We start from the raw sequence: 12,823 nt of genomic DNA on the forward strand, positions 1-12,823 counted from the left end.
GTAATAAATACAATTTGTAACCGATCTGCACAAAATTTGACACGGATTGTTTTCTTAGCGATCTTAACATATCTGCGAGATTTCATAGAAATCGGTTCAAATTTGGATGTAGCACCCATACATATTTATCGCCGGATTTGCACTTATAAGACCGTAGTAACAACCATTTTCAGACTACATAAAGGGTGATTTTTTTGAGGTTAGGATTTTCATGCATTAGTATTTGACAGATCACGTGGGATTTCAGACATGGTGTCAAAGAGAAAGATGCTCAGTATGCTTTGACATTTCATCATGAATAGACTTACTAACGAGCAACGCTTGCAAATCATTGAATTTTATTACCAAAATCAGTGTTCGGTTCGAAATGTGTTCATTCACCGTAACGTTGCGTCCAACAGCATCTTTGAAAAAATACGGTCCAATGATTCCACCAGCGTACAAACCACACCAAACAGTGCATTTTTCGGGATGCATGGGCAGTTCTTGAACGGCTTCTGGTTGCTCTTCACTGCAAATGCGGCAATTTTGCTTATTTACGTAGCCATTCAACCAGAAATGAGCCTCATCGCTGAACAAAATTTGTCAAAATTTGAACACATTTCGAACCGAACACTGATTTTGGTAATAAAATTCAATGATTTGCAAGCGTTGCTCGTTAGTAAGTCTATTCATGATGAAATGTCAAAGCATACTGAGCATCTTTCTCTTTGACACCATGTCTGAAATCCCACGTGATCTGTCAAATACTAATGCATGAAAATCCTAACCTCAAAAAAATCACCCTTTATATATTTTTATATTGCCCGCATTTATAATTGTAGGGTTGGTGTAGGGTATTATATAGTCTGCTCCGCAATAGTTTTGCCTTTCCTTCCTTACTGGTTTATTAGAAAATTGGGAAAACCCCTCAAGTTCAAAAATTCCAATAAATCCGCTTTTTATGAGATTAAGACCTTAAATTGGAAGATCAGTCTATATGACAGCTATATCTATATAGTCTGATTTGGTTTATATTTGGGTCGGATGTCGGGAGGCTTAAAAAACTCACTGATTCAAATAAACGTAGCTTTTATGGGCTTCAGACCCTTTATCGGTAGATCGTTCTATATAGCAGCTATATCCAAATATGGTCCAAACTGAACCATAATTGTATGTGATATTAGAAGGCGTAGAACAACTTACTGTTTTAAATTTCAGCGAAATCGGGTAATAAGTGCAGGCTTTACGAGCCTTAGGCCCTTAACCGGCAGATCGGTCCGTGGTGGCGTATGTGAACATAATTAACGAATAGTAATTATACGCAACCATGACCAATAAATTTAATAAAGAAATTATTTTATGTGGTTGATTGCTATCTTAGAGATTCTAGAGTTATCAACGGTGTTACGAACTTTATGGGATTTTTTTCTCACTGGACCATAGCCGTGGACGTATCATGAATTTATAACACATGGCAAGTGCTGTATGATAAGTGGAGGAGCTGATAACAACACTTTAAGTTTTCTTTTATCACTCAATTCATAATAGTAGTTACATATGAATAGTAGAGTATAAAAACGTATTTCCTGGTCAAACTGAATAGTGTCTTACCCTTTTAATTTGAGATCTTGAGCACTATCAGACAGTACTACTTATTCAAATATATAAGAACCCGTGGGTATTTATTGTTATGACCTACCAACATCTTTCTTTAGCTCCTGCATTTAAACAGAAACCGTCCGGAGAACTTGACAAACGCGATCTATGTTATCGCGTTTGTCAAGTTCGGCTCGGAGTTCGGATCTTAACACGCGTTCATTTTTTTTATTATGGCAACCGCCATCGCATAGGGAGTATATTCGTTAAGTCATTCCGTTTGCAATATATCGAAATATCCATTTCTGACCCTACAAAACATATATTTCTGATCGTTGTAAAATTATAAGGCGATTTAACGATGTCCGTGTGTCGGTCCGACCGTGTGTCCATCCGTTGTAATAGCGTTGCAGACTATAAAAATTGAGATATTGAGTTGAAATTTTGCTCCAATTTTGTAAGCGTATAGAAAAAATACGAAGGTTATGTTCGTGAATGGCTCAAATCGGACAATATTTGGATAAAACTGCATGTAGACCAATCACAAAAAAATAATTAAAAAATTTTTCAATAAAAAAATTGCATATTCAATGGAAAAAAGATTGAATTAATTATTGGGTTGCCCAAAAAGTAATTGCGGATTTTTTAAAAGAAAGTAAATGCATTTTTAATAAAACTTAGAATGAATTTTAATCAAATATACTTTTTTACACTTTTTTTCTAAAGAAAGCTAAAAGTAACAGCTGATAACTGACAGAAGAAAGAATGCAATTACAGAGTCACAAGCTGTGAAAAAATTTGTCAACGCTGACTATATGAAAAATCCGCAATTACTTTTTGGGCAACCCAATATTTTAGGTAATGTTTTAATTGATCCAATTAAAAAAATTATTGAATTTTTTTTTTTAATTTTCTATTAATTTTTTTTTTTTAATTAAGAAAAATGATTGACATTTTTTGAAAATTCCAATTTATATCAATATTTGGCACACAAATGTTTACCTCCTGGAACATGATATGGCCAAATATCCGTGGGTACCCGTATTTTTTTATTTCAATTAAAGTTTTTTTGCGATTTTTTAGCAACCACCATAGGATGGGGTCATCTCGTTTGTAACACCTCGAAAATTAATCTAGGACGCCATAAAGTACATAAATTCTTGATCGTCCCGCCATTCTGAGTCGAACTAGCGATAGCAGTGAAACGCATAAAGCTAGCTGCTTGAAGTTTTACACAGATACTAAATATCGATGTAGGTCGTTGGGGATTGCAAATGGGTCATATCGGTCAGATTTGGATATAGCTCCAATATAAACCAATCTCCCGATTTGACTTCCTGAGCACGTGGAAGCCGCAATTCCTGTCCGATTTGGTTGAAATTTAGTGCATGTAGTGTTCTGTTATGACATCCAACAACTGCGCCAAGTATCGTCGAAATCGGTCAAGAATCTAATATAGCTCCCATATAAACTGATATCCCGATTTGACTTCTTGAGCCCTTGGAAGCTTCACTTTTTATCCGATTTAGAAGAAATTTGCATGCGGTGTTATATTATGAATTGCAATAAATGTGCCAAGTATAGTTTCAACTGGTCTATAACCTGATATAATAGCTCTCATAGAAACCGATCTCCCGATTTGACTTTTTGAGCCCCTGGAAGCCGCAATTTTTGTCCGATTTGGCTTAAATGTTGCATATAGTGTTCTGTTATGACTTCCAACAACTGTGTTAAGAACGATCTAAATCGGTCAAGAACATGATATAGCTCCCATATAAACCAATCTTCCGATTTGACTTCTTGAGCCCTTACAAGCCGTGATTTTTATCCGATTTAGCTGCAATTTTGCGTATAGTGTTCTGTTATGACTTCCAACAACTGTGGTAAGAACGGTCCAAATCGTCAATAACCAGATATAGCTCCCATATTTTTAGCAGATTCCAAGGTGGTACGGCCGATCTTAGCACGCTTTTACTTGTTTTTTCTGTGTAGACCGATCCATAACAGAGGCATTTTATACCCGAATTCGCTGAAATTTTCTATAGTGAGTTTTATTATTAGGCCCGTCAATATCCAAATCAAATATGGTCTAGATCCAAACTTATTTGGATTTAGTTGCCATATAGATCGATCTGCGTATGTTTAGAGTTGGGCCGATGACAGACGCATTTGTTACCCGATTTTGCTGAAATTTATAGCAGTAAGTAATACTCCCGACATCTGCGTCGAATATGGTTCAAATTGGGGTATATTTAGATATAGTTGCCATGTAGACCGATTTTCCGATTTAGTTTGAAAAGAGGGTGCGCATATTAATTCGCCCCATGTCACTATGGACATACACCTAAGCCAGTAATCAGCTTGTTATGCGCTCTAAATACTAAAAAAGTAACTTTGAAAAAGAAAATCAAAGTTAGAAATTTCGTGCGACTTCAAAATCCTTAATTGTTTTCCATGTCACGATCCTAAGTTGGCTCATGTCTGGTATTGTGTCCCCACCTAAGTGCCGGTATCTGTTAGACGCGAAAGCCGGGCAATGACATAGGAAATGATCCAACGTCTCATCATCTTCCCCGCATGCCCTACACATGCTATCGCTTGCCGCAACGATTTGGCATAAGTGAGCTCGTAGTCCTATGTGTCCTGTTATGATACCGAAAGCTATACTGACCACCTTCTTACTTCCTTTCAGTAAAAGCCTCGTATTCTCACTATCTGGATCTCACCAAAGGATTTTCGTCGTCCTATCGACCGTTTGCGCATGTAACCACAGGGTTGCATGCGCATTCGTCGCCCACTCCTTTAACTCGAACTGCGTCGACATGAAAGGCTTGTGATTTTAAGATTTAGTGTCTAAAGCCTTTAAAAGGGGCATTTATTATTCAATTTGGAACAGTGAGCTGCACTAAGACTCTCAATTTCTGATCCAAGTATGATCCAAGTCGGACCATATTCAGATATAGCTGCCATATAGATCGATGATATCGGCTGATCGGCTTAAGCACATAAACGGCGCATTTATTATCCGATTTGGTTGAAATTTGAAACATTAAGTTTGGCACGGCCGAATTTATCGAGATTTACTTGTATAATTTGTTATTATATGAAATATTTTAATAAATAAAATTAAACTTACCTTCATCCAAGACTCTGGTATACGTGCATCGTACATAGCATCCAAGGAGTCTTTTAAGCCAGGACTCATTATAATGGTACCATCTATGGCCAATTTTAGATCACATAAACATGTATAGACTCGTTTTATCACCTTTTGCATGCGATCAATTTCTTGCCTGTAAAAATAGGAACATTTTTAATTAAACGAAATTTACATTAAATAATGAAACAAAGAATGAAAGAAAATCAATGCAATTTTTTCATTGCTTGACCATAAAATCAATTGCTCATTGATTATTGCTGTCAATGTTGTAGCCATTTACATTCCATTACTGTTAAAACTCTTATACTCAATGTAGGAATTTGTCATCTCCATGAACACCATCAGAAGTAATCTCTAAAATCAGTGTCACACAATGAGAACCACATTGAATTGATTTCACTGTAGAGGAGGCTCCATCAACACAATTAGAAGCCGTCTCTAAAATTAGTGTCACACTGAGTATCACATTGAATTGATTTCGCCCATAATGCAAATCTCGAACAATTTAACCATGTCTTCATCATCCTTTCGCCCATTAAACCATTAATAATCACAAATTCAATTGACCAAGCTTACACTTACCTCAAAAAGATGTTCATCGGCAACAGAATACCCATCCTTACGAGATTCTCACGCACCTCATAGTCGTTGTATTGGGGCGGTAACTTTCTCAACATATCATCGGCTAATTGATACACAATGCTTTCTCGTGTTTCTCCACCGCCGCCTCCGCCTTCTTTAGGCTGGACACTGAGGATGGTATCCAAAATACCTGCGGGAGATGTTCAGAAGATGGTGAATTAGTTTATTTGCACTGGTGTCATCTCTACGAGACAATCAGTAGACGTCGGTGTTTATATGCATTCCATTTGCTTTCACTTAAACTGGTATTTGGCAAATGGGCCTTAATGGGCATCTTAATTAAGCCATTAAGTAGGAATATTTGAAGAAGTGTGAATAAATTGTGCACAGTCATTTCGTTGGCGGTAAGATGGCAATTCGAAGTTACTAATCAATGTAGCAAAGTAAAATTGTGTCCCAGATCAAAGTTGAATGTTGAAATAAATTTGGCTTATTTAATATAATATTCATAAAATTGAAAACGTTATCTATATGGACGCCTTATTTAGGGTGTTAGAAATTTTAACTGAAAGAAAACAAACAAAAACCAGTAAGGAAAGGCAAAAGTCGGGCGGTGTCGACTGTATAATATCCTACACCTATCCTATAAGTACAAAGTTGGAGCTATATCCAGTTCTGAACAAATTTTGATGGACTTTAAATTCCTGTATCAAATTTCGAGCAAAGCAAATATTTTCAAAATGTAATAAGTACGGTTGACAAATGACAAAAAATTATTCAAAATCTGACTAACAAATACATGGGAGCAAAGCGTTGTACAAAATTTTGGGAAGATTGGTCAAAAAATGCGCTTGCAGTGGGTCTAGGAGTGAAAATCGGGCGATATATATATATATATATATATATATATATATATATATATATATATATATATATATATATATATATATATATATATATATATATATATATATATATATATATATATATATACATATATATATATATATATATATATATATATATATATCTATATCTGAACAGATTTCTATGAATTTCACCAGTAATATGGAGAGCCATAAGAAAATCTTTCCAGTCGAATTTCGAGAGAATCGGTTAACAAATGACAATTTTATTGCTGTATTACTGCAATTCGGACTAACATATATGTGGGTGCTATATCCAAATCTGAACCGATTTCTGTGAAATTAACCAGTAATGTCGGGAGTCATAAGAAAATCCTTGCGTCTAAATTTCGAGAGAATCGGTTAACAAATGACAGTTTTATTGCTGTATTACTGCAAATCGGACGAGTATATATATGGGAGCTATATCCATATCTGTACCGATTTCTGTGAAATTAACCAGTAATTTCGGGAGTCATAAGAAACTCCTTGCTGCTAAATTTCGGGAGAATCGGTTAACAAATGACCATTTTATTGCATTATTACTGCAAATCGGACGCGAATATATATATGGAAGCTATATCCAAATATGAACTGATTTTTTTCAAATTCACCAGTAATTTCGAGAGTCGAGAGAAAATCCTTGCTGCTAAATTACGAGAGAATCGGTTAACAAATGACCATTTTATTGTACTATTACTGCAAATCGGACGAAAATATATATGGGAGCTATATCTAAATCTGAACCGATTTCTGTGAATTTAACCAGTAATGTCGGGAGTCATAAAAAAATCCTTTCTGCTAAATTTCGAGAGAATCAGTTAACAAATGACCATTTTATTGCATTATTACTCCAAATCGGACGAAAATATATATGGGAGCTATATCCAAATCTGAACCGATTTTTATCAAATTCACTAGTAATATTGAGAGTCAGAAGAAAATCCTTGCTGCTAAATTTCGAGAGATTCGGTCAACAAATGACCATTTTACTGCTGTATTACTGCAAATCGGACGAACATATATATGGGAGCTATATTCAAATCTGAACCGATTTCTATGGAATTTACCAGTAATATTGAGTGTCATAAGAAAATACTTCCTGCCAAATTTCGCGAGAATCGGTTAATAAATGACTATTTTATTGGATTATTACTGCAAATCGGATGAACATATATATGGAAGCTATATCCAAATCTAAACCGATTGTTTCCAATTCCAATAGGCTTCGTCTCTAGGCCGAAAAACATGCACATACCAAATTTGAAGACGATCGGATGAAAATTGCGACCTGTAGTGTGTACACAAATTAATATGGACAGACGGATAGACAGACGGACGGACAGACAAACGGACAAATAGACAGACGGACATAGCTAAGTCGAATCAGAAAGTGATTCTGAGTTGATCGGTTTACTTATCAATGGGTCTATCTCTTTTCCTTTTGGGTGTTACAAAATAATTCACTAAGTTATAACACCCTATACCACAGTAGTGGTGTAGGGTATAATAAAACTCCCCGAAACCAGTGGAGATATTGTAGATCTCAAACCGACTTTTTGTAGGGATTTTTGAGAAAAAAGAATTTTTCGGACCACAATTGAATTATTGGCAACCCGAACAATTTTTCGAAATGCCGAGGTAACAAAGTTTGGGGGCCTTAAAGAGGGACCCGGACCACTTAGGGCCTTGAAATTTTGCAAACGATCTCAATAACTCTTCATCGGTTAACAAAAGACCACATTATTGCAATATTAGTCCAAATCAGAAGAATATATACCCAAATCGGACGCGTTTTTTCCAATTTAAATAGGCTTCGTCTCTACGCAAAAAAAAAATGTGTGTGCCATATGTGAAGACGACCAAATGAAAATTGCGACTTGAATTGGGTTGCCCAAAAAGTAATTGCGGATAGTTTGTACACAAATTAACATGGACAAACCGACATAGCTAAATCGAATCAGAAATTGATTCTGAGTCTATTGGTATACTTATCAGTGGGTCTATCTCTATTCACTCTGGGTGTTACAAACAAATGCACCAAGTTACAATACCCTGTACCACAGTGGTGGTGTCATAAAAATGTAAAATGATTTAGCCATGATAGTGTCCGTCTGTTTGTCTATCTGTAGTAGACTTTGTATTGTATATATACTTTCATTGGTCCACCGAAACGAAGATGAATTATATTGGATTATATATTGATAAAGTTCCCATAAGACTAATCTCACGGTTAAAGTTTTTAAGATAACTAAAGTCGGATCTTTTATAGGTACTATTGATGCCCCGATAGCTGAGTTGGTAAAGAACTAGAAATCTTCTCTTTTGTAGTATTCGGTTCTTTCTTTTTATACCCACCACCGAAGGATGGGGGTATATTCATTTTGTCATTCCGTTTGCAACACATCGAAATATCCATTTCCGACCCTATAAAGTATATATATTCTTGATCAGCGTAAAAATCTAAGACGATCTAGCCATGTCCGTCCGTCTGTCCGTCTGTCTGTTGAAATCACGCTACAGTCTTTAAAAATAGAGATATTGAGCTGAAATTGTGCACAGATTCTTTTTTTGTCCATAAGCAGGTTAAGTTCGAAGATGGGCTATATCGGACTATATCTTGATATAGCCCCCATATAGACCGATCAGCCGATTTAGGGTCTTAGGCCCATAAAAGCCACATTTATTATCCGATTTTGTTGAAATTTGGGACAGTGAGTTGTGTTAGGCCCTTCGACATCCTTTGTCAATTTGGCTCAGATCGGTCCAGATTTGGATATAGCTGCCATATAGACCGATCCTCCGATTTAGGGTCTAAGGCCCATAAAAGCCACATTTATGGTCCGATTTCGCTGAAATTTGGGACAGTGAGTTGTGTTAGGCCCTTCGACATCCTTTGTCAATTTGGCTCAGATCGGTCCAGATTTGGATATAGCTGCCATATAGACCGATCCTCCGATTTAGGGTCTAAGGCCCATAAAAGCCACATTTATGGTCCGATTTCGTTGAAATTTGGGACAGTGAGTTGCCTTAGGCCCCTTGACATGTTTCTTTAATTTGGTCCAGATCGGTTCAGATTTGGATATAGCTGCCATATAGACCGATCCTCCGGTTTAGGGTCTTAGGCCCACAAAAGCCACATTTATTATCCGATTTTGATGAAATTCGGGGCAGTGAATTGTGTAAGGCCCATCGACATCCTTCGTTAATTTGGCGCAGATCGGTTCAGATTTGGATATAGCTGCCATATAGATCGATCCTCCGATTTATGGTGTAAGGCCCATAATAGCCACATTCATTATCCGATTTTGCTGAAATTTGGGACAGTGAGATGTGTTAGGCACTTTGACATATTTCTTCAATTTGGTCCAGATCGGTTCAAATTTGGATATAGCTGCCATATAGACCGATTTCTTGATTTATGGTTTTGGGCCCATAAAATGCTCATTTATTGCCCGATGTCCCCGAAATTTGGAACAGTGAGTTAAGTTAAGCCATTTGACATACTTCTGCAATATCGCACAGATCGGTCCAGATTTGGATATAGCTGCCATATAGACCGATATCTAGGTTTTAGGTTTTGGGGCCATAAAAGACGCATTTATTGTCCGATGTCGCTGAAATTTGAGACAGTGAGTTTGGTTAGGCTCTTCGACGTCCTTCTTCAATTTTGCCCAGATCAGTCCAGATTTGAATATAGCTGCCATGTAGACCGATCTCTGGATTTAAAGTTTAGGGCCCATAAAAGAGAATGTTTCTCTTCGACATGTTAATGCAACTTGGCCCAAATCGGTCCAGATATTGGATATAGCTGCCATGTAGACCGATATCTCGATTTAAAGTCTTGGCCCCATAAAAGGCGCATTTATAATCCGATTTCACTGAAATTTGACGCAGTGACTTATGTTCGGCTTTTCGACATCCGTGTCGTATATAGTTCAGATCAGTATGAGGTATGAAATTTATATGAGTATAAGGTATGAAATTTTCACTGAATATTTATGAAAGGTGGTTTACATATATACCCGAGGTGGTGGGTATCCAAAGTTCGGCCAGGCCGAACTTAACGCCTTTTTACTTGTTTTCTTTAAATGACTGTGATAGAGCGTTTGTCCCATGAGCCGAACTTAGAATAGCTTTACAAACGTATAGATCTTCTCCTCCTTCTCCAATTTCTGACACCTAGTTTCGAGATACGAGTATCTTACATCACTTGATCTTTCAATAGAAGTTTTGCTCGTCCCGGTGTGCGTGTACCACAGTGCTTGGCTGCAGGTTTTTAATTGATTCTAACAACACGAGGACGTCGAGTGTGAACATCTTTACCGACAGTAAAATCGCCATAAAGGCAATAACAACAAGGACGGTAAGGTCACGAACAGTCTGGCAGTGTAAGAAAGAGATTAACGCCTTCTCTGAGGGTGGCAAACTCCGCATCGTTTGGGTGCCGGGCCATTACGGAGTAAGGGGAAATGAAAGGGCAGACGATTTGGCGGTGAAGGCCAGAGGACTACCGTCAATAAAATTGGTTAACCAGAAGCCTTCCGGGTAGACGCAGTCCAAGTTAAGGGAGTGGGCGATGAATGCGCATGCAACATTGTAGATCAGCAAAACGATCGGTAGGACGGCAAAAATCGTATGGGGGGTCCCTATCGTGAGAAGATGAGGCTATTACTGAAAGGAAGTAAGAATGAGGTTAGAATAGCTATTGGCATCGTAACGGGACACATAGGACTACGAGCTCACTTGTGTAAAATCGGCTCAACAAGTGATAGCATGTATAGGGCATGTGGGGAAGATAATGAGACGTTGGAGTATTTCCTTTGTCATTGCCCGGCTTTCGCGTCTAACAGATATCGGCACTTAGGTGGAGACACAATACCAGACATGAATCAACTTTTTAAAAATTACTTTATAGTTTGTAGAGTGCACAACAAGCCGATTACTGGCTAAGGTGTATGTCTATAGTGGCATGGGGCGGATTTATATCTGCACCCTCTTTTCAACCTTACCTACTTCCACCCGATGTAAAAATTTTATGACATTGTGTTTGTATTTAAAAACCGATCACCCTTAAATATACCTTAATGCTATGAAGAAACCTATACGTCACGTATTGCAGCATAAGACATTGAAACACTCCGGGCAATGTTGTTGTTATTTGGACATAATGTGCATATGTCAGAGGAAAAGAAATCTAACCAATAAGATACATGTTGTTGTTTTTCTAAGACCTATATTACATTTAAATTGACCATGAATCGTAACACTTTTTAGTAATCCTTCATTTAATCCTATTTACATAAAAGATTTTTACAAACTTTTCGACAGACATGCTTAGAGTACTTACATAAAGTCGTCATTTAAAAAAAAGCTTAAAATTGCAACAAAAGGATTTTGCATAGATTTACTGCAGGTAAATTAAGTCAAACAAGTAAAAGCGTGCTAAGTTCGGCCGGGCCGGATCTTATATACCCTCCACCATGGATCAAATTTGTCGTGTTCTTTTCCCGGCATCTCTTCTTAGGCAAAAAAGGATAAAAGAAAAGATTTGCTCTGCTATTAGAGTGATATCAATATAGGGTCCGACTTGGACCACAATTAAATTATATGCTGGAGACTTGTGTAAAATGTCAGCCAATTCGAATAAAAATTGCTCCCTTTGGGCGCTCAAGAAGTAAAATAGAGAGATCGATTAATATGGGAGCTGTATCGGGCTATAGACCGATTCCGACCATAATAAACACGTTTGTTTATGGTCATAAGAGGATCCTGTAATATGCGTTTTCAAACGTAACGATTCATTTTGAATTATTTGGTACAGTACATTTCATGACTGCTACTGAGAGCCATGAAAAGGGAGTCAAATCGATAATCAACTTGTATGGCTATGGTTATTTTTCTGCTACGTTTTCTCTCCTGCTTCACCATACCCCTTCAAGAGGTTTGCTTAGACAATTTGATCTCCACTATCATTCTTTTTCGTTGATCTATTAACCAGCAAGGAAGTGAAAGAATTAAGCCTATGGTGAATCATTAAAATTTTCAAAGTTCGATAGTTTTGTTCTTAAATATTACAATTATCACTTTTATGATACTTAAATTAAATTACTTCTTTGTGGATTTAAGGATTTTTGAGGTAAATATATCCGTTTTCATGTGGAATTGTTAAAAATTTAGTGAAAATTTATATTGCCAGAAAGTGCTTTTTTCCACACGTGGTTCTTATATTTCTGGAACGGTATCCAAGTATTGAATTCCGTGAAATCAACCGATTATACACAATAAGGAACGAAAAACGTGATGAAAGAGGTACCATAACCTCATTTGAACGAGTCGGAGGCTCCAACGGAGTCACCACTCCCCCCAAGTTATCGATCCAAAATCCCCGAAGATTTTTATTGCAGGCTGCTGCCATAGCCCAAAATTTGCCTTCCAATCCAACCAAAATTACCTTTGAATAGAGAATTAACCCAGTAAAGGAAAACTCCACTCTCGGCCTTTGAACTGCCGTGAATTGATTAAAAGGCAAAATCCCCCCCTCCGTGGATAGGTTCATCGGAAGGGGAATCGATGGCCTAAGTATATAAACTTCCTT

At 37.1% G+C, this 12,823-nt stretch overlaps 1 protein-coding gene across 1 annotated transcript in view; it reads right to left on the reverse strand.

The window, feature by feature from the left end:
* The window catches only part of LOC106089711 (dynein axonemal heavy chain 5), a 193,746-nt gene that overhangs the window by 74,189 nt on the left and 106,734 nt on the right, over window positions 1–12,823 (reverse strand). The window contains exons 29-30 of the mRNA XM_013255665.2: window positions 5,321–5,510; window positions 4,715–4,871 (exon numbers count right to left, since the gene is read on the reverse strand). Of these exons, the coding sequence (XP_013111119.2) occupies window positions 4,715–4,871; window positions 5,321–5,510 (347 nt within the window). The remainder of the gene's footprint in view (window positions 1–4,714; window positions 4,872–5,320; window positions 5,511–12,823) is intronic.

This window comes from Stomoxys calcitrans, chromosome 2 (assembly GCF_963082655.1).
Source record: "Stomoxys calcitrans chromosome 2, idStoCalc2.1, whole genome shotgun sequence".
In the NCBI taxonomy this organism is placed as follows: Eukaryota; Metazoa; Arthropoda; class Insecta; order Diptera; family Muscidae; genus Stomoxys; species Stomoxys calcitrans.